This window comes from Pelophylax lessonae (assembly GCF_965119305.1).
Source record: "Pelophylax lessonae genome assembly, chromosome: 2".
Classification (NCBI taxonomy): Eukaryota; Metazoa; Chordata; class Amphibia; order Anura; family Ranidae; genus Pelophylax; species Pelophylax lessonae.
In genome coordinates, this window is record NC_138769.1 from 431,435,290 (window position 1) to 431,453,983 (window position 18,694).

Below are 18,694 nucleotides of genomic sequence, written 5' to 3' on the forward strand. Positions count from 1 at the left end.
CACCCTCAAACCTTCAGAAGTATGAGATGAACCCCAACAACTTGGAAAGGTGGATCTCTCTCACACGTACCAACACAGACTATCCCCCAATTTAACTGATCCCCAAAGGTTTTTGATTAAATAGCGGAATAGAAAATATGATCCCAAAAAAGTGTATGTATATCACACGTACACAACCACACTAGGCCCCAATTACTATTGTTTGTACCCCTAAAAGGCTAGGAGTAGGGGGAGTATGGAACAGGCAGCACCCTCAAACCTTCAGAAGTATGAGATGAACCCCAACAACTTGGAAAGGTGGATCTCTCTCACACGTACCAACACAGACTATCCCCCAATTTAACTGATCCCCAAAGGTTTTTGATTAAATAGCGGAATAGAAAATATGATCCCAAAAAAGTGTATGTATATCACACGTACACAACCACACTAGGCCCCAATTACTATTGTTTGTACCCCTAAAAGGCTAGATGAGGAGTAGGGGGAGTATGGAACAGGCAGCACCCTCAAACCTTCAGTATGAGATTGTGTTCACTGTACCCCACAAAGATTGAGTTCACTGCACCCCACAATGATTGTGTTCACTGCACCCCACAAAGATTGTGTTCACTGCACCTCACAAAGATTGTGTTCACTGTACCCCCCAAAGATTGTGTTCACTGCACCCCACAAAGATTCTGTTCACTGTACCCCACAAAGATTGTGTTCACTGCACCCCAAAAAGATTGTGTTCACTGCACCCCAAAAAGGATGTTGTTCACTGCACCCCAAAAAGGATGTTGTTCACTCCACCCCAAAAAGATTGTGTTCACTGCACCCCACAAAGATTGTGTTCACTGCACCCCAAAAAGATTGTGTTCACTGCACCCCAAAAATGATTTTGTTCACTGCACCCCAAAAAGGATTTTGTTCACTGCACCCCAAAAAGGATGTTGTTCACTCCACCCCAAAAAGATTGTGTTCACTGCACCCCAAAAAGATTGTGTTCACTGCACCCCACAAAGGATTTTGTTCACTGCACCCCAAAAAGATTGTGTTCACTGCACCCCAAAAAGGATGTTGTTCACTGCACCCCAAAAAGGATTTTGTTCACTGCACCCCAAAAAGATTGTGTTCACTGCACCCCACAAAGGATTTTGTTCACTGCACCCCACAAAGATTGTGTTCACTGCACACCAAAAAGGATTGTGTTCACTGCACCCCAAAAAGATTTTGTTCACTGCACCCCAAAAAGATTGTGTTCACTGCAGCCCAAAAAGATTGTGTTCACTGCAGCCCAAAAAGATTGTGTTCACTGCAGCCCAAAAAGATTGTGTTCACTGCAGCCCAAAAAGATTGTGTTCACTGCAGCTCACACACAGAAAAATGGATGTGGATCACTGACACCTGCCTATCTCCAATCCCACACCACACAGCAATATCGATTGTAGTTTGTAGAACACAGTTTCCCTAAAATTCAGCAGACTCTGTCCCTAACAGGATTGAGAAGAGATCGTAGATCAGGATTGAGTGCAGACCCCACCCCCCACACAGCAATATCGATTGTAGTTTGTAGAAGACACTGACCCTATATAATTCAGCAGACTCTATCCCTAAAATGCCTACAACTCGCCCTGCCTAAACACTCCGACCTGTCCCTCAATTCTATCCGGACACAAATGGTTTTTTCCTGCCTATCTTTCCCTAATCAGCAGCCAGCACGTTGATGTGTGCTCTGTCCCTGAATCTAAGCAGCATAATGACGCCGCTGCGGCTGCCTCGAACTTATAAAGACTTGGTCACATGCTTCAGACGGCCAATCACAGCTACTGAGACATTTGCAGGCATGGCTGGGATGGCTTAAGGCACACCAGTTAAACGATTGTTGATTGGCTGTTGAAAGCCCGCCATGAAAAGAGCGCCAAAGCATGCAAAACCCGGAAATAAAACGACCGAACACGGATTTTTACCCGAACATACAGTAAAGTGTCCGTGTCCGTGTTCGGGTACATAAAATCCAATTATTCGGTACGAACACGAATAATACAGTCCGTGTTCGCTCAACACTAGTAACTAACGCAATCTGTATTGTGCAGCATGTTATCTGGTTTTATAGGCAGAGGTGATGTTCACTTTGTGGTACTGGGGATCACCTCACAATGTCAGATCACATGTGCAAGGGAGCTGGGAAAAGGGGGCAAATAGCATGCAATCTGCAGACTGCCAACAGGAGACTTAACCACTGTTAAGGCTCCATTCACACCCGGGCGTTTTTGAGTGTTTTTCCGCTCCAAAAAAGCTAAAAAAAAAACGTTACAAAACGCCCAACAAGTAAAACCCCATTCATTTAAATGGCCCCTGTTCACATCTGAACGTTTTGCAAAACGCCTGTAGCTGAAAAAAGTACATGAGCTTCTTTTTGGGCTGATTACCAGCGTTTTTGATAGATGTCAATGCCTGCCTCCAAAAACGCCTGGAAAAAAACACCGTAAAATCGCGGTAAAAAATTGCGGTAAAAACGCGGTAAAACACTACGCTCAAGTGTGAATGCAGCCTAAGGGTGATATATGTTCCCCTGTCCTGGAGCAATGTCCTTTTATGACAGCACTGTGGCTCCCTCCCTGCCTTGTGTGATAAAAGTAGCCACTGCTACTACGTTTTAATTCTTTGAAAACCTCTTTCGTTTTCAGAGGCCAGAAATGCTATCTGTCCTCTGTTCCCATTTATCAGGATTCAGATGTGGAATCTCCTTTTCTTGAGGATTTTATGGAAGAAAGTATTGAAGATCCTAATTTTGTAGCAGAACATTTTCTTTCCTTGCATTTTATAAGATACAAGTAGCACCTTCACGACAAATTCATTCTACTGTGGACGCACTAATTGATATGGTGCACACTAGTTGTTACCTAACAGTACCTGGCTTTTCAAAACCTAAACAGGCCACTATGACCTAATCCTGAAAGGGTATCCCTCCAAAAAATATTAAAACCAAAATCTTCCTTCCTACTCCAGGTGCTCTTTTCTTTCCACACAATGGAGATATTCCTTGCATTTCCTTCATGCCCTTTGTCCTGCCCCAAAACATGACAAGGAAATCACCCTACATTGTCTAGGTGTGGTCAGGGCTTTCAGGGTCTACATGAAAACTACAGCCTCCCTGTCCTGCCTGTGGGCCCCGATAGACGACAACCTTTGTCCCCTTCCACATTTGCTAGGTGTAGGGGCCACCTTTGGAAATCATGGGGCCCTGTACAGCCTACAGGTAGCTGCATATAAGCAATAGTTTAAGCATACAAGATCAGGAATTTACAGGTAAATGTCCTATTGTGATGCAGTTTATAGCTGCATGCTTAGTTTACACTAAATTAATGCACGATAGAATCAAATATATAGACTATATATAAAAAAAAGAGGGTATAATAGAAAATACATGTCCCACTACAGAATATTTACTGAGTAATAAAGATCAAAGGGAAAATAACATGGCCATGTCCTTTTCAGTCATAGACAACTTCTCAGTAACAGATTTGTGCCAAAATAAATAGCAGAGTGAAAGGAATGTGTAACTTTGTGGAATTGAGTTTGGCTTACATTATTATATAGGTGAAAAAATATATAGAAAATATATAATAACATATATATATAATTCACAGTAGCTCACTGTTCAAATTATGTGCAAACCTCGTGCCAAAAAAATAAAAATTAGTGTCCATAAAAAAAAAAAAATGTCCACAAAAAATATATATTGCAAGCCAGTGCAGGAAATAAAGTCAACTAAATTTGATGAAGTAGGTGTCAAAAACCTCCGCTACACACCAGATATACTACACCAAAGTGATAAGTGCCAAATACACTCCCTTACGGAAGTGACACAGACCACAGGGGGAGCGTGGTGAGATGCCGGTAGCACCAACTGCATGGTCTGAGTATGGATCTGACAATCTTTTGTTATCGATAATTATGTTTCCTGTTTTATCCTTATCTATGTCACTATCTGGATGAAGGTTGGCGTTCTTTAAGATACTCTTAAAGAAAAGCAAGATTGCTAGACACGAGAGTGAATGAATGGCAATTACATCTGGTGAGCTTTATGCTTAAGGGAGTGAATTTTGCACTTATCACTTGAGGGTTTTTTGCACTTATCACTTGGTTGAGGATATCTGGTGTCTAGCGGAGGTTTTTCGACACCTACTTCATCACATTTGGTTGGACTTTATTTCCTGCAGTGGGTTGCAATATATATTTTTTTGTGGACATTTTATTTTTTATGGACACTGATTTATACTTTTTTGGCAGGAAGTTTGCATATGATTTGAATAGTGTGCTACTGTGAATTATTTTTATGTTATTATATTTTTTAATATATTTTTTCACCTATTATATGAGATTACTTTGTTTAAGTAGCAGCACAAATTGTTTTTTTTTTTAATTCAAAAGCGCAGTGTGCATATGTATTATTTAATTAGAAATCTCTGTGCTGTACCTATAAATTCCTGTTTCTTGTGACATTTGTGGAAAAAAGGACACATCTACAATTTTAGATCAACTTTTCTATTTTGGGTTTGCCTAATCAAGATATATATATATATATATATATATATATATATATATATATATATATATATGTATGTATTTTAATTTTCATTAAATGTCTGTTCAGTTGCCTCTTTACTCCTATGGTGTGTATTTATTATGGTCCTTTTCCAGTTCATTTCTGCTATAATGTGCTATATTGTGCCATTCACCACTACACTGGATAGAAGATGCCCATTTCTAGTAGCCCCAAAGCAAATTTAATGATCTGAATGTGGCTTAATGATCCAGTTTACCATTTTGCTCCAAAATGCAGTACATAAAGAAATATAGTATAGCTTTTTGTAGTGTAATTCTAAAACTCTTTTTTACTGGTATTAAAGTGTATTATTTTGACATTATATAGCATCACACAGTTTGCATAGCTTCTTGTTGAACCTTACAAAAGTTATATTTTAGTCTCTGCAAATACACTGCAGCAAGTGTTTTAAAGTACAGTTAATGGAGATTAGCAAATGTGTTCCACATCATTAGCTAGATGTAAAGTAATTAAAGTATCTCTGGTTCGGTGCTGTGGTAATCATTATACATTTCTGTTTCATGTGGACATCCAGAGTGCTTTTTAAAACTAAGAATATTCATTTTTTCTGTTTTATAGAGCAATGTGACTCAGCAAGACTGGAAATTAAGAGCCATTCTTCAAGGTGATCGATTCTATGGGCCACCATTCTTGTATGTCCCAGCAGGGGAGACAGCGCAGTATTCTTTAATGTTTAAACCTATTTCTAAATGCTTCAGCACAGTAAGTACTTTAATAGGAACATACTTTAAAACATACTTAATCCTTCATAGATGACACCATTATCTCCTTTATCTTTGTACTTCCCAGCAGGAATAATTATTATAGTACCTTTTTTAGACATGAAGTACAAATATCTTAAAGCAAAGATAAAATAGGGGGTGTGCATCTTAATAAATACTGTACATAATGGCTGATATCCCAGTAACAATATGGTAGTTGTTAAGCCTGGCCTAATTCCAGCATTTTTAGAGTAAGGTAACAGTAAGATTTTATTTCTGAAAAAAATATATAGGTGTTAATCTCTTGCGCTAGTACAATTCAAAATATTGAAGTGCTAATATGTGACAAGTAGTGATAATTAATAAAGAACTGCTGCAACTTATAATAAATACATTCACGAAATCAGTGTAATAAATCAAAGAATCCTACACCAAGTTGCGCATTAAATTAAAGCTGATACATGTGTAAAACAAAACCAGATACCAATATATCATAACCAAGCAAATATAAATATGTGCAAAATTTGCATGAAAGCTAAATCAAAATTGTGAAAAAATAAAGTAAGACACACTATGAACATATACATAAAGTCCCACAATGTGCTCAGAGCGCTCTCACTGCCTAACAATGAGCAGAGAATTGCTATGAAAGTGTACTCCGAATCCCACAGTGCATTCCCAGTGCTCCTGCTAATAACATGTAATCCTGGATGTGATCCTTTTAATTATTAAAATCCCATATAATCCAAGTGTGGTTCCTGTGAATCAAACTCCAGTCACCGTGTTAAACCACCACCAACATGCACAACAGCTCCCATTAGATGGTTCCTTACCAGAAATGGTAGCCCCCCATTCACATGGTGTGGGGCAAAAGTATTTTGGGATAGTAGTATCAGTAATCCTCTCAGGGTTTAAAATGCACTCAGAGGGTCCTCTGGATGTACCTGGGGAACCTCGCCATATGCATCACCACTTCACCACTTCCATAAGTTGGTTATTGCACATGAAAAAAGATCACCTGTTATGCATTCAGCTATCAAACCTGGTTGTTAAAAGGTGAAACTGTCTGCTTCCTAAATGGATGTTGTCAGCTCCTCTAAATTAACTCTAAAGTATTTAACCGAAAGCAGAGAAGTAACCCTAACAAACTCAGCAAATATGCCCTCCTAGAATAGTTACTAAAAGGAAACTCTGTAAGGCCAGTTCACACTGGTCCGACATGTGCTCCGACTTCCAGAGCACAAGTGGCATGACATGTCAAAATGAATGGTTCCCTATGAGAGCTGTCTTAACTGTTCCAACTTGTGTCGGTCCAACTTTGAAAACGCTTCCTGCACTACTTTGGTCTGACTTGGACACGATTTTAGCTCATTGATTTCAATGGAAGTTGGTATCATCATCTTAACTGATCCGACTTGTGGCATGCGACCTGTGCTTTGTCCTTAGATCTTGAGAGGGAACCCACTCCATTTTTTTTTTCAATTTTGACATGGGGTCCCCCCTGACCTGCCAGGATGTGTGCTCGGATAAGATTCTGGTATGGACTTTGGGGGAACTCTATGCCAAAACAATACAAAAAAAGGGTGTGGGCCCCTCAAAATCCATACTAGACCCTTGACAGAGCGTGAAGCCTGGCAGGTCAGGAAAGGGGGTGGGGCAATGAGTACTGGACCATAGCAGGCCACATACCCTCAACATGGGGGGTGGGTGCTTTGGGGCCCTACCCCATAGCACCTTGTCAATGGAGACAGTGACCTCTTCCTGACAACCCTGGGTGGGGCTTATCATAATCTGGAACCCAGATCCTCTCCCCCATGTAATTGAGTATGAGGTACATTGTACCCCTACCCATTCACCTAAAAAAAAAGAAGTGTAGTGTTACAGAAAAAAATCCTATTATTTGAAGAATGTCCCTCATTGTAGCTCCAAGGTATCTGCTTTCTCTTGCCTTCTCCTACCACTGTCTTCTCCCCTGCTGTCTTATTCCTCTGGTCTTCTTCCTCACTTATATAGCTATTGGGCATGGCCATCTAGTGACCTCACGTGGAAACTTCGCCCCCTTGTGGCGTCACTGCCCCTTCATACCCCGGGACTTAAATGGCCTAGTATAATTCTGGGAGGAACCCCACGCCATTTTTTTTTATAAATTCAGCGTGAGGTTTCTTCCATACCAGAAGCAAAGAACTGTTTTGATTGGTCAAAGGAAAAGTAGCAATAATCTCAAAGTCTAATCAAAGTCGGATGCTGTTCATTGAAGTCGCATGGAAGTCGGACATGAAGTAGCAGGGCAAAGTCAGATCAGAAGTTGCACTACTTTTGTGTCAGGTCAGTGTGAACATAGCCTGAGACTGGAGTAAAATCAGTGTTTAGCCTTTAGCAGCTTGTTAGATTCAGATGTCATTTGTAATGCTGCATTGGTTGGAACTCCGCTAATTTCAATCTTCAATCTACTTCTATGAAATGTCCAATGGCTACTTTGTCTTATTTTATGGCTGAATCAACATTTTGGTGCTATTAAGAATAATTAGGTAATATAAGGATTTCTATTGTGTTGTTTTCTTCTCTCAAGTTCATTTAATTAATATAAAAAGTAAGGATGAAAGAATGTTCAATAATTATTTCATTGCCTAATAAATTAATTGTTTTAGGGGGAATTTAGGAAATGAAAAGTGGAACTTTGCAGCCAAAGGTTTAATACCTTCCTGTTTTATCAGGGCAAACTATTGCTTCAAAATGAAACAGATGGTACCGAACATATATTTGGCCTCAAAGGCATTGGCCAAGAACCCCTGGCTCTTGATCATGTAGTGATAAATTGCCAAGTGAGACAAATTACACAGAAGGTCCTTATGGTGCCCAATTATACAAATGACAGATTGACATTTAAGGTAAGTTTTACATTTTTTTCCTACATGTTGAAAAACAAGAAGTTTAAATGTTTCTATGCTAGCTTTTATAAGCATCTTTGTTAAATATAAGTCATCTTTGTTAGCTGGTCTCTTGTTTAAGAGTACATTTTTTTGTATAAGGGGTTCAGAAGAAATTGTAGGCATTGAGATGTATGTGCATAGTACAGAAAAGATTTGCAAATTACAATTGAGAAAGGCTGTTGTGAGACCTTTTCATTGAAAAATAAGTTTTTGTTTACAGCCACCTTAGTTGTCCTGACTCTTTCCTGGCCTTTTTCTATACACACAGTTTACTTAATGTGCTGTATTTTGACATCATGTTACCCTAGGTGTACATGAAGGGTGTTGACCTTTAGTAAAGGTTCCTTCAAGAGCAGCCAAATAAACATGTGTTAAAGGGGTAGTAAAGGCAATATTTTTATTTTTACCTACAGGTAAGCTTTATTAGTTAAATGAATATCTCCTAAACATGCAAAGTGAAATTCTATGGACCAGCTGCCAGTGACGTCACCAGTGCATGCGCTCTGGAACAACGTACCCATGCTGTTCCTTCAGAGCCCCGTGCCACGGCCATGACTCCCATGCGCCTGTGTAGGAGTGGCATCTCCATTTCCAGCTCAGCCATTCAAGCGGCTGCAGCCCATTAACCCAGGAAGAAAAACCAGATGAAGATGGAAGCTTCTGCAGCAGTGAAAGTCTTTCATAATGTGCTAGTATGTGATGCATACTAGCACATCTTACCTTGCAGGTTTTTTTATTTTTTTAAAGCCTTTACTACTGTTTTAAAACACAGGCTCTTGAAGTGAAGAAATTTGGAAAAAACAACCTCAGTTTGTAAATTTCGTGACTTGGTGCTGGCAATATATCCATGTTGTTCTAGGCCACATACCTAGTGGGAAATACAATCATGGCTATCTTGCTCATTACAGAAGTAAGCTAATAAAAAAGTCCACCCATTACACCATGGTAACTTACATGACATTTTACAAAGAACACATTAAAATAAACTACTATTGCACTATGGAAGTGGATGCAGTATTTAAACTTTCCTGACATGCCATCAGACTACGGTTCAACTCTGCCCCTTGACCCCCAATAGGACAATCCTGAAATAGCATAAAAGGCAGGCAGTACCTGGTGGAGGTGTTCTTTTTTCATCCTCGCTCTGGACACCTTGAAAAAAGGTGTGGCCTTCCCAGGTTTTCAGCCTCTCCTGGGCAAGAAGACCCCCTCTTATGGGCTGTAAATCACCCTTGATGGTGGGTACCCCTTGGTGCTGGGGGTAAGTTACATTGCAGTATAAATTGCTGCATTTCATACTGATACCATTACTTGACAGTTAAAACTGCCACAGATGCTGTATTCCAGTGGAGGTTCTTTCCTCACTTTTGTTACAGTATGAATGATGATATGAAGCTGGCTGGCGATTTTTTTTTGCAGTATTTTTCTCACTTTAAACAGGCTTGCTGGCTCTTGTAGTTCACTAGGGATGGTGGTTTTGCATGCTCCAGTGTGGGGGGAGGGGGCCAGCCCAGGCTTCCTCTGATTCCTTCCTTTGGAGCTGTTGGGACGCTTTTAATCAGTGGAGGCAGTCTCCAGGTGCGGCTGGCTTCCTTTTCCTCTGTGGCCAATACACTGTGTGTAACTGGATCTCTGCTGCCCTCACTGTGAGTACATGCACATCCTGGTCTATTTTGCCTGTGTTGAAGCTTGGGGTATTTTTTTCTAAAGCTGCCACCAGCCTCAAAGCACTGAAGATTTTTTGGGAAGGAATTAGGTTTGTTTATCTTTATCTTTTTTGAAAAAAAAAAAGAGAGCAATGTATGTGGCCAGGACGGAATAAATGTTCATCAGTTGGTCACTCCGAATAGACCTGATTGAGTGTGGAGCCATGGTGTAGTGGGGATGAAAGCTAACTATGCACCCTGCAACCTTGAGTTCAATTCCCCAGGAGATCACATACTGAAATATTGGCACGGCTGTGAATGCTGTCACTTGGCGAATGCTTCACATCATCTTATCACTAGTTTGGAGGATGTGTCAGCTATACCTTAAAGAGATAGTCCAAGGATCTTCCTCTCATTATGCTTAGCACAATGAGATGCTGGGAGGATACGTTGCCAGGAGAGAGAATGTGTCTATGCCTTATTGGGGTAATCAGAGGTTCTCCTGTCCACTATTTATAGCCACAAAGTTACTGTGAACACTGGCTGTAGTTACCATTCCCAAGTTTTGGCGTATAGCTTGCGCTGCTTTACAATACTGTTGCTACCTGCTGCAGAGAGCTTCCCACAACAAGGTTACTTCTGTTGGCAGACGACAGACAACAGCATAAGCTGGCACTTTATGTGCGGCCTGTGGCTATCCTATTAGTCCTTATTGCTTAGAGAAAACAAGGTTCTCCATGAGTGGAGGAGAAAGGGCTCTGGTACGGAAGCTTGTGTTTAGCTTTCTCAGTTTCAGGTAAAGGCTTGTTTGCCTAGCTGAAAACAGTGTCTCTTGGAGATGGCCCAGGACTACAGCATCAAAGTTGCCTTAGTGGAGATAGCCTATGGGCACACCACACCTGCCTGTATGTGCTTGATCTCAGAACCTGAGCAGGATCAAACCTGGTTAGCAGATGAATGGGGGACCACCTTGGAATACCAGCTTCTGTACAGCAGCACATATACCTCTTAACCAGAAGAGGGCAGTAATACTGATAATTGTGCACTTAGCTTCTCTAGGTTTCTGGGTCAAACTGCCCCAGTGCTGTGGGGGACAGTTCACCACTCTAAGTCCATGTAAGCCCTTACATGTTCTGCATCCGGAGGCTTTGCAAAGTCTTACAGCCATAGGCATGCTTCCTCAAGGCAGAGGCAACAGGGGGTTTGTGGTTTTGGAAGCCTTGGCGCCCCCGATGTTTTGGGGCTGCATTTCCCATGATGCTCAAGCAGTCTGAAGTGTAGTTGGGCATCATGGGAGGTGTAGTTCTGGGGTGCCAAGGTTCGCCATCACTGCTCTAGGGCTATGGTCAGATGCAGGTTTTAAAAAGAAAGCAGTGTACAATGTTTGCATTGCCTTGCCTCCCATACCCTGGAAGACCTTTTTAAATGTTTGAGTATCAATGATAGCTAAATCTTCTCATCCCTGCAGCAGTTTCCTGCTTCCTTACCATAGTTCACATGGTCCACCAATCTGTCAACAGTTTTAAGGAGTGATTTGTGGCTCAGGGCATTCTTTCGATACAGATGCAGAGGTGGAGCACAAATATTCATTCCCTCTCTTGGGTCGCAAATATCGGATGGGCTTTGGATTTATCTTAGTGCTAAGCACGTGCATGTATTTATGAAGGTTCCTGTCTTCCTGACAGAATCCTGGAGAACCATTATTATGGTGGTAAGGAAGGGAGGCTGGTGCCCTTTCCTGGACTTAGCAAACGCTAGCCTACATATTCCTATAGTCTGGGTTCGCCAGCACTTCTCAGGTTTTCTAGCAGACGATGACTTGGCCTAGGTCATGGTATGTTTTTTGGTTGGAATTCTCCCCAGAACCCTTTTGAGGGTACTATCAATCTTTATGGCATTTATTTCCTCAGGTGATATCTTGCTGATAGCGAAGTAGGGGTGCTGCTGCTAAGTAACGTTCTAGCGTGCAGGACCCTCTAGATCTTGGAGTATCTTGTCAAGTTTTAGTAGATTCAAATTCAGTCTACTTAAGTCCTGGATCGCTGTTCATTGCAAAGGTCATGTTCATCCTTCTGGGTCCTGGTATGTTTTTGGTCGTGGCACCCGCCCCAGAACCCTCCTGGAGGTACTATCTATCCTTAGGGCATTAGTTTCCTCTGTGATATCCTGCTTATAGCTACGTAGGAGCACTGCTGCTAGTTAACGCCTTAGCCTGCAGGACTCTCGAGAGCTTTCATCTTGTCAATTTTTAGTAGAATTGAATTGAGTCTACTTACTCCTCGATCACTGTTCAGTGCTAGTTAAGGTCATGCCCATCCTTCTGAGGCCTGGGATCCTGAGCATTATCTGGACGATATCCTGGTGTTGGCTCACTCCAGGGATTTTCTCATAGACCACCGGGATCAAGTCTTGCAGACCCTATCAGAATTTGGGTGGATGGTGAATGTGCAGAAGAGCCTAACCTACCTGGGCAGGGTTTTCAGTACAGTCCAATACAAGATTTTCCTGCCAAGAGAGAAGATAAATCGAGTCCGTGCGGAGACCAAGGAGAATTGGTCCTCAAAAAGAAATTAGGAAAAGGCATGAGTTTTTTAGGTCTCCTGATGGTCTGTATCCTGGCAGTGCCATGGGCACAGTGGCACATGAGGAGGTTTCAGTTCTGCCTTCTAAGCTAGTGGCGCCGCGGTTCTCTCAACCAGAGGTTCCAGGTTCCTCGCTTCGTTTCCAACAACCTTCTGTGGTGGACCAAGAGGAGCAACCTCTCCCTGGGCGGGCCCGTCAGCCCTGGAGACTGGATAACGATTACTTCGGACGCCAGTCTCCAGAGTGTGGAGGCGCATTACCTACAACTGAAAGCGCAGGGAGTGTGGGACCAGAGTTTGCCATGTTCCTCGAATCTCCTAGAACTAACAGCGGCCAGGGAGGCACTAAAGACGTTTCTGCCCGTAATCCAAGGCAGGAGAGTCAGACTTCTCATGGACAATACGACGGTAGTATCGTACATTGTAAAACAAGGGGGGACAAGAAGTCTGCGACTTCTCCAGGTAACTGCGGAGATCTACTCCTTGGCTGAAGCCCACTTGCTGGACCTTTCAGCATTGTATCTCCCGGGCCCTCAGAATACCCTAGCAGACCAGTTAAGCAGGAAGTTCGCCAACCACACAGAATGGATGCTAAATCCAAAATATTTGTGGAGAATTTCCACGCAATGGGGAGTTCCCGAGATAGACTTAATGGCGACACCGTTCAACTGTCAAGTTTTTTTCCCACTTCTGCCCTCAAGCTCTGGCCCAGGATGCTCTCTCTCAGAAGTGGGGCTTCAAGCAGGTCGACCTATTTCCACCAATTGCTCTGATCCTCAAATCATTGGTGAAGATTATAGAGGAGGGAGTAACGGCTATTGTGATAGCTCCATTCTGGCCGAGGAGGCCATGGTTTCCTCTTCTTGGTTGCCTGGTGGCGTGTCCTCCAATAAGGCTCCCTCAGTCCAGGGACCTTCTCGTCTGAAATGGCCACACTCACCCCAACTCAGCCAGTCTAGCCTTGACTGCATTGAATTTTGAGAGGAGCAAGCTCCAGAACCTGAATCTCTCTGACTCAGTAATGTTCACCATTCTGTCATCCAGGAAAGAATCTACTAAGGCCATTTATTATAAAGTGTGGCAGAGGTTTGAGTCTTTCTCAGTCCAACAGGGAATTTCTTTTCATTCCCCCTTAGTGGCGAATATATTGGACTTTCTGCAGTCCGACCTTGACTGGGGACTAAGCTTCAACACGCTTAAAGTACAAATTTCAGCACTTTCGGCCCTTACCGTTACCTCATGGTCAAAGGAGTCTCTAGTAGTTTGATTCCTCCGATCGGCAATCAAGATACGTCCACCTATTCGTCCTTTCTTTCCAAAGTGGGATTTACCGTTAGTATTAACGGGGTTGCTAAAAAGCCCCTTTTTTCCCAGATTCGGACAGTCCTTTATGGTACCTGACATTAAAGATGGTTTACTTGACAGCTTTGGTCTCATCCAGATGAGTCTCAGACATTGCAGCCTTCTCCTACAAAGAGCGGTTCTGCACCTTCCTTCCGGACAGTGTGGTGTTACGACCTTCTCCGAAGTCCCTTCCTAAAGTCTCGTCGGAATTTCATTTTAATTGGGAATCTGTTCTCTCGGCCTTTTCACCTTCTCAATCAGCCTTGGAGGAGCCTAGATGGTATGATCTGGATATGAAGTCTCTCCTACAGACATATCTGCCCAGAACGGTCTCGTTCCGGAAAACGGATGCTCTTTTTTGTATTCCCAAAGGGTCCCAGGATGGGTATGCTGGCCCCTCCAAGAGTCCTCTCGACATGGATAGTTAAAGCAATCCAAGCCGCTTACTCCCTGGAAGGCCTCCCCCTCCTCAGGAGATCCGAGCACATTCCACAAGAGCGGTGTCATCCTCCAGGGCAGCTTGGTCTAAAGTATCGGCAGCTGTGGTCTGTAAGGCAGCAAGTGGGAGATCTCCTAATACCTTCATAAAACACTATAAGCCGAACGATCCCAGTATGCTCAGATGGGAGCTTCAGTATTGTCTTCTGCTTTATCAAGATATTAAAATTTGTTTTATTGCAGCAGCAACTGGTGTTTGTAATTTATTCTTCCTACCCTGTGTTTTGGCTTGTTAAGGCCTTTAGTCTGATGGCATGACGCAGAGCCAGGAAAATGGAAAATTGTTACCAATACTTACCGTAATTTCCCTTTCCTGGCTTTGCGTCATGCCAGCACAAACACTCCCTGGTCCATCACGAGCTCTTACAGAACACCTCCACCAGGTACTGCCTGCCTTTTATGCTATTTCAGGGTTGTCCTATGGGGGTCAAGGGGCGGAGTTGACCCGTAGTCTGATGGCATGACGCAGAGCCAGGAAAGGAAAATGACGGTAAGTATTGGTAACAATTTTCCATTTTCTCAACTATGACATGTAGTAAAGAACTACAACCCCCAATTCCCAAAAAGTTAGGGTGCTGTGTAAAATCTACATAAAAACACAAAATGATTTGCAAATGTCACCCACATTTTATTGACAATAAGAAATAGAAAGCATATCAAATGTTTAATCCATTCAATACCGGGCACTTTTACCCCCTTCCTGCTCCGGTCAATGTTCAGCCTTCAGCACTGTTTCATTTTGACAATTGCACGGTCATGCAACACTGTACCCATATGAAATGTTTATCTTTTTTCACACAAATAGAGCTTTCTTTTTGTGGTATTTAATCACTACTGGGTTTTTTATTTTTTGCTAAAGCCATGCTGTTGTCATAGATGCAATATGTAGCTTAGCATTGTCCTGCTGAAAAATACAAGGTCTTCCCTGTAAACATGTCATCTGGATGGGAGTATATGCTGCTCTAAAACCTGGATATATCTTTCAGCACTGATGGTGCCTTTCCAGATGTGCAAGCTGCTCAGATGTTCTGGCATTCGAACTGAGTGCTAATAACAAGCTGAAAGGTTCCTCTCCTCTTTAGTCCGGTGAAGGGGGTGCCCATGGTTGCCAAAAATAATTTTAAATTTCAATTTGTCTGGTCACAGAACAGTGTTCCACTTTGCAACTGACCATTTTAAATGAGCCTTGACACAGAGATGATGTCGGCGTTTTTGGATCATGTTCAAATATGGCTTCTTTGCATGATAAAGCTTAACTTGCATTTTTTGGTGAAACAGCAAACTTTGTTCACAGACATTGATTTTTTAAAGTATTCCTGTGCCCATGCAGTAATGTCCATCACAGAATCATGGCTGTTTTTAATGCAGTATCGTCTAAGGGCCTAAAGTTCACTGGCATCCAATATTGCTTTTTGACCTTGTCCCTTATGCAAAGAGATTTCTTCAGATTCTCAGAATCTTTTGATATCATGTACTATCGATGATATAATTAAAGTCTTTGCAGTTTTATGTTGAGGAACATTATTCTGAAGTTGTTTGACAATTTTGAGTTGCAGCTTTTCATAGATTGGTGAACCTTTTTCCATCTTTACCTCTGAGACACTGACTCTCTAAGATGCTGCTTTTTTAACATGTTACTGACCTGTTGCCAATGAACCTAATTAGTTGCAAAATGTTCGTCCATCTCTTCCTTGTTAGTACCACTTACTTTGCCAACTTTCTGTTGTACTGTGCTAGATTTTTTGATAAATGGTACATTTTCTCAGTTTAAACATTTGATATGTTTTCTAATTTCTATTGTAAATAAAACATAGGTTTATGACATTTGCAAGTCATTGCATTCTGCTTTTTATTTAGATTTTGCACACCATCCCAACTTTTTTGGAATTGGGGTTGTATTTACATGCAGGTCCCATGTTTGTGTGTGTATGAGTGTCGTGGGGATTTTGAATTGTGAGCTTTCTTGGAGGAAAGGGATTTCTTGAATGGTTCTTTTTAGCCAGTAATGTGTTGTGTATTTGTGCTTTATAAGTACAGGAAATCTGTGTCTGCATGTTTCCAAGGCAGCTGAAGAAGTTTACCTTATGAGAAAGTTAGAATTGAGTTGTTGCTTACTTTGAAAACATCATTACAAATTCCATCTAAAGCTATTATATCTACAATGACCAGCTGAAATCTATTTGATCGCCACTTCTAAAATGGACTGGTTATCTGATGAAATGGTGTAAGCACACATACAACATAGAACTGAGGGGATATCTATACCGCCATGTCCCAACAAGCATTCCATGCAAGATTTTCTTAATGAACCACTTTAAAGCTCAACTCTAGACACACCTTTTTAAAGTTTTGAATAATGTAGAAGGGTTAGAGTGCTTGTCAATTTAATATTGCTGCCTTGGTTCCCAACTGTGTGAGTTCTCCTTACTTCCTGTCAATTTGACTGGTGTTAGAAAGAACAGAAGTAAGGGAAGTTGTCCTGTCCCTTTTTTGTCTGTGAAACTCAATAAACCGTATTTAAAAAAAAAAAAACATGGAAACACAGACAGCAATAGAAATATGTTATAGTAAATTACAATTTAGAACCTCTGTCTGGATGTTTTGCTGTTTGTGATTGTGCTTTTCTTTCACTTGAATGCTGCTGATTGGTGTCAGATAGAACAGGAGAAGAGAAAAGCCTCTATGGAAACACATTATTGTCCCCTGACTATTGAGAAAGTTTTCACACTATTATAAAAAATCAGACTCAAAGATCTTATAATCAGCTGTTCTCTATCATGGCAGATCACCACAGTGTGGCTTATAAGGAATCCTGCGGCCGGTTCCACAGTCTTCTGTGCATGCGTATACAGATCCCATCCTTCCTTTGGATCCCCACAGTGTGGATCTGCCAGGATTATGGGCAGGTGAAATATTTGGTCATACATACCCATTATTTGTTCTTCGGTTTTGTAAATCTGCATGGCTGAGTTCATTGTCATGAGTATTATAATTGTACAGTCAGGTCCATAAATATTGGGACATCGACACAATTGTGATCTTTTTGGCTCTATACACCAACACAATGGATTTGAAATGAAACAAACAAGATGTGCTTTAACTGCAAACTTTCAGCATTCATTTGAGGGTATTTACATCAAAATCAGGTGAACGGTGTAGGAATTACAACAGTTTGTATATGTGCCTCCCACTTTTTAAGGGACAGAAAGTAAAGGGACAGATTAACAATCATAAATCAAACTTTCACTTTTCAATACTTGGTTGCAAATCCTTTGCAGTCAATTACAGCCTGAAGTCAGGAATGCATAGACATCCCCAGACGCTGGGTTTCATCCCTGGTGATGCTCTGCCAGGCCTCCACTGCAACTGTCTTCAGTTCCTGTTTGTTCTTGGGGCATTTTCCCTTCAGTTTTGTCTTCAGCAAGTGCAATGCATGCTCAATCAGATTCAGGTCAGGTGATTGACTTGGCCATTGCATAACATTCCACTTCTTTCCCTTAAAAAACTCTTTGGTTGCTTTCGCAGTATGCTTCGGGCCATTGTCCATCTGCACTGTGAAGCGTCGTCCAATGAGTTCTGAAGCATGTGGCTAAATATGAGCAGCCAATATTGCCCAAAATACTTCAGAATTCATCCTACTGCTTTTGTCAGCAGTCACATCATCAATAAATACAAGAGAACCAGTTCCATTGGCAGCCATACATGCCCACGCCATGACACTACCACCACCACGCTTCATTGATGAGGTGGTATGCTTTGGATCATGAGCAGTTCCTTTCCTTCTCCATACTCTTCTCTTCCAATCACTCTGGTACAAGCTGATCTTGGTCTCATCTGTCCATAGGATGTTGTTCCAGAACTGGGAAGCCTTTTTAGATGTTGTTTGGCAAACTCTAATCTGGCCTTCCTGTTTTTGAGGCTCACCAATGGTTTACATCTTGTGGTGAACCCTCTGCATTCACTCTGGTGAAGTCTTCTCTTGATTGTTGACTATGACACACATTCACCTGCCTCTTGGAGAGTGTTCTTGGTCTGGCCAACTGTTGTGAAGGGTGTTTTCTTCACTAGGGAAAGAATTCTTCGGTCATCCACCACAGTTGTTTTCCGTCGTCTTTCCGGGCCTTTTGGTGTTGCTGAGCTCACCGGTGCATTCTTTCTTTTTAAGGATGTTCCAAACAGTTGATTTGGCCAAACAGTTGATTTGGCCACACCTAATGTTGCTATCTCTCTGATGGGTTTGTTTTGTTTTTTTCAGCCTAATGATGGCTTGCTTCACTAATAGTGACAGCTTTTTGGATCTCATATTGAGAGTTGACAGCAACAGATTCCAAATGCAAATAGCACACTTGAAATGAACTCTGGACCTTTTATCTGTTCCTTG

At 41.8% G+C, this 18,694-nt stretch overlaps 1 protein-coding gene across 1 annotated transcript in view; it reads left to right on the top strand.

Annotated features, from left to right (window-relative positions):
* The window catches only part of CFAP47 (cilia and flagella associated protein 47), a 702,231-nt gene that overhangs the window by 410,826 nt on the left and 272,711 nt on the right, over nt 1-18,694 (top strand). Inside the window, exons 47-48 of the mRNA XM_082245539.1 lie at nt 5,171-5,314; nt 8,028-8,201. Of these exons, the coding sequence (XP_082101665.1) occupies nt 5,171-5,314; nt 8,028-8,201 (318 nt within the window). The remainder of the gene's footprint in view (nt 1-5,170; nt 5,315-8,027; nt 8,202-18,694) is intronic.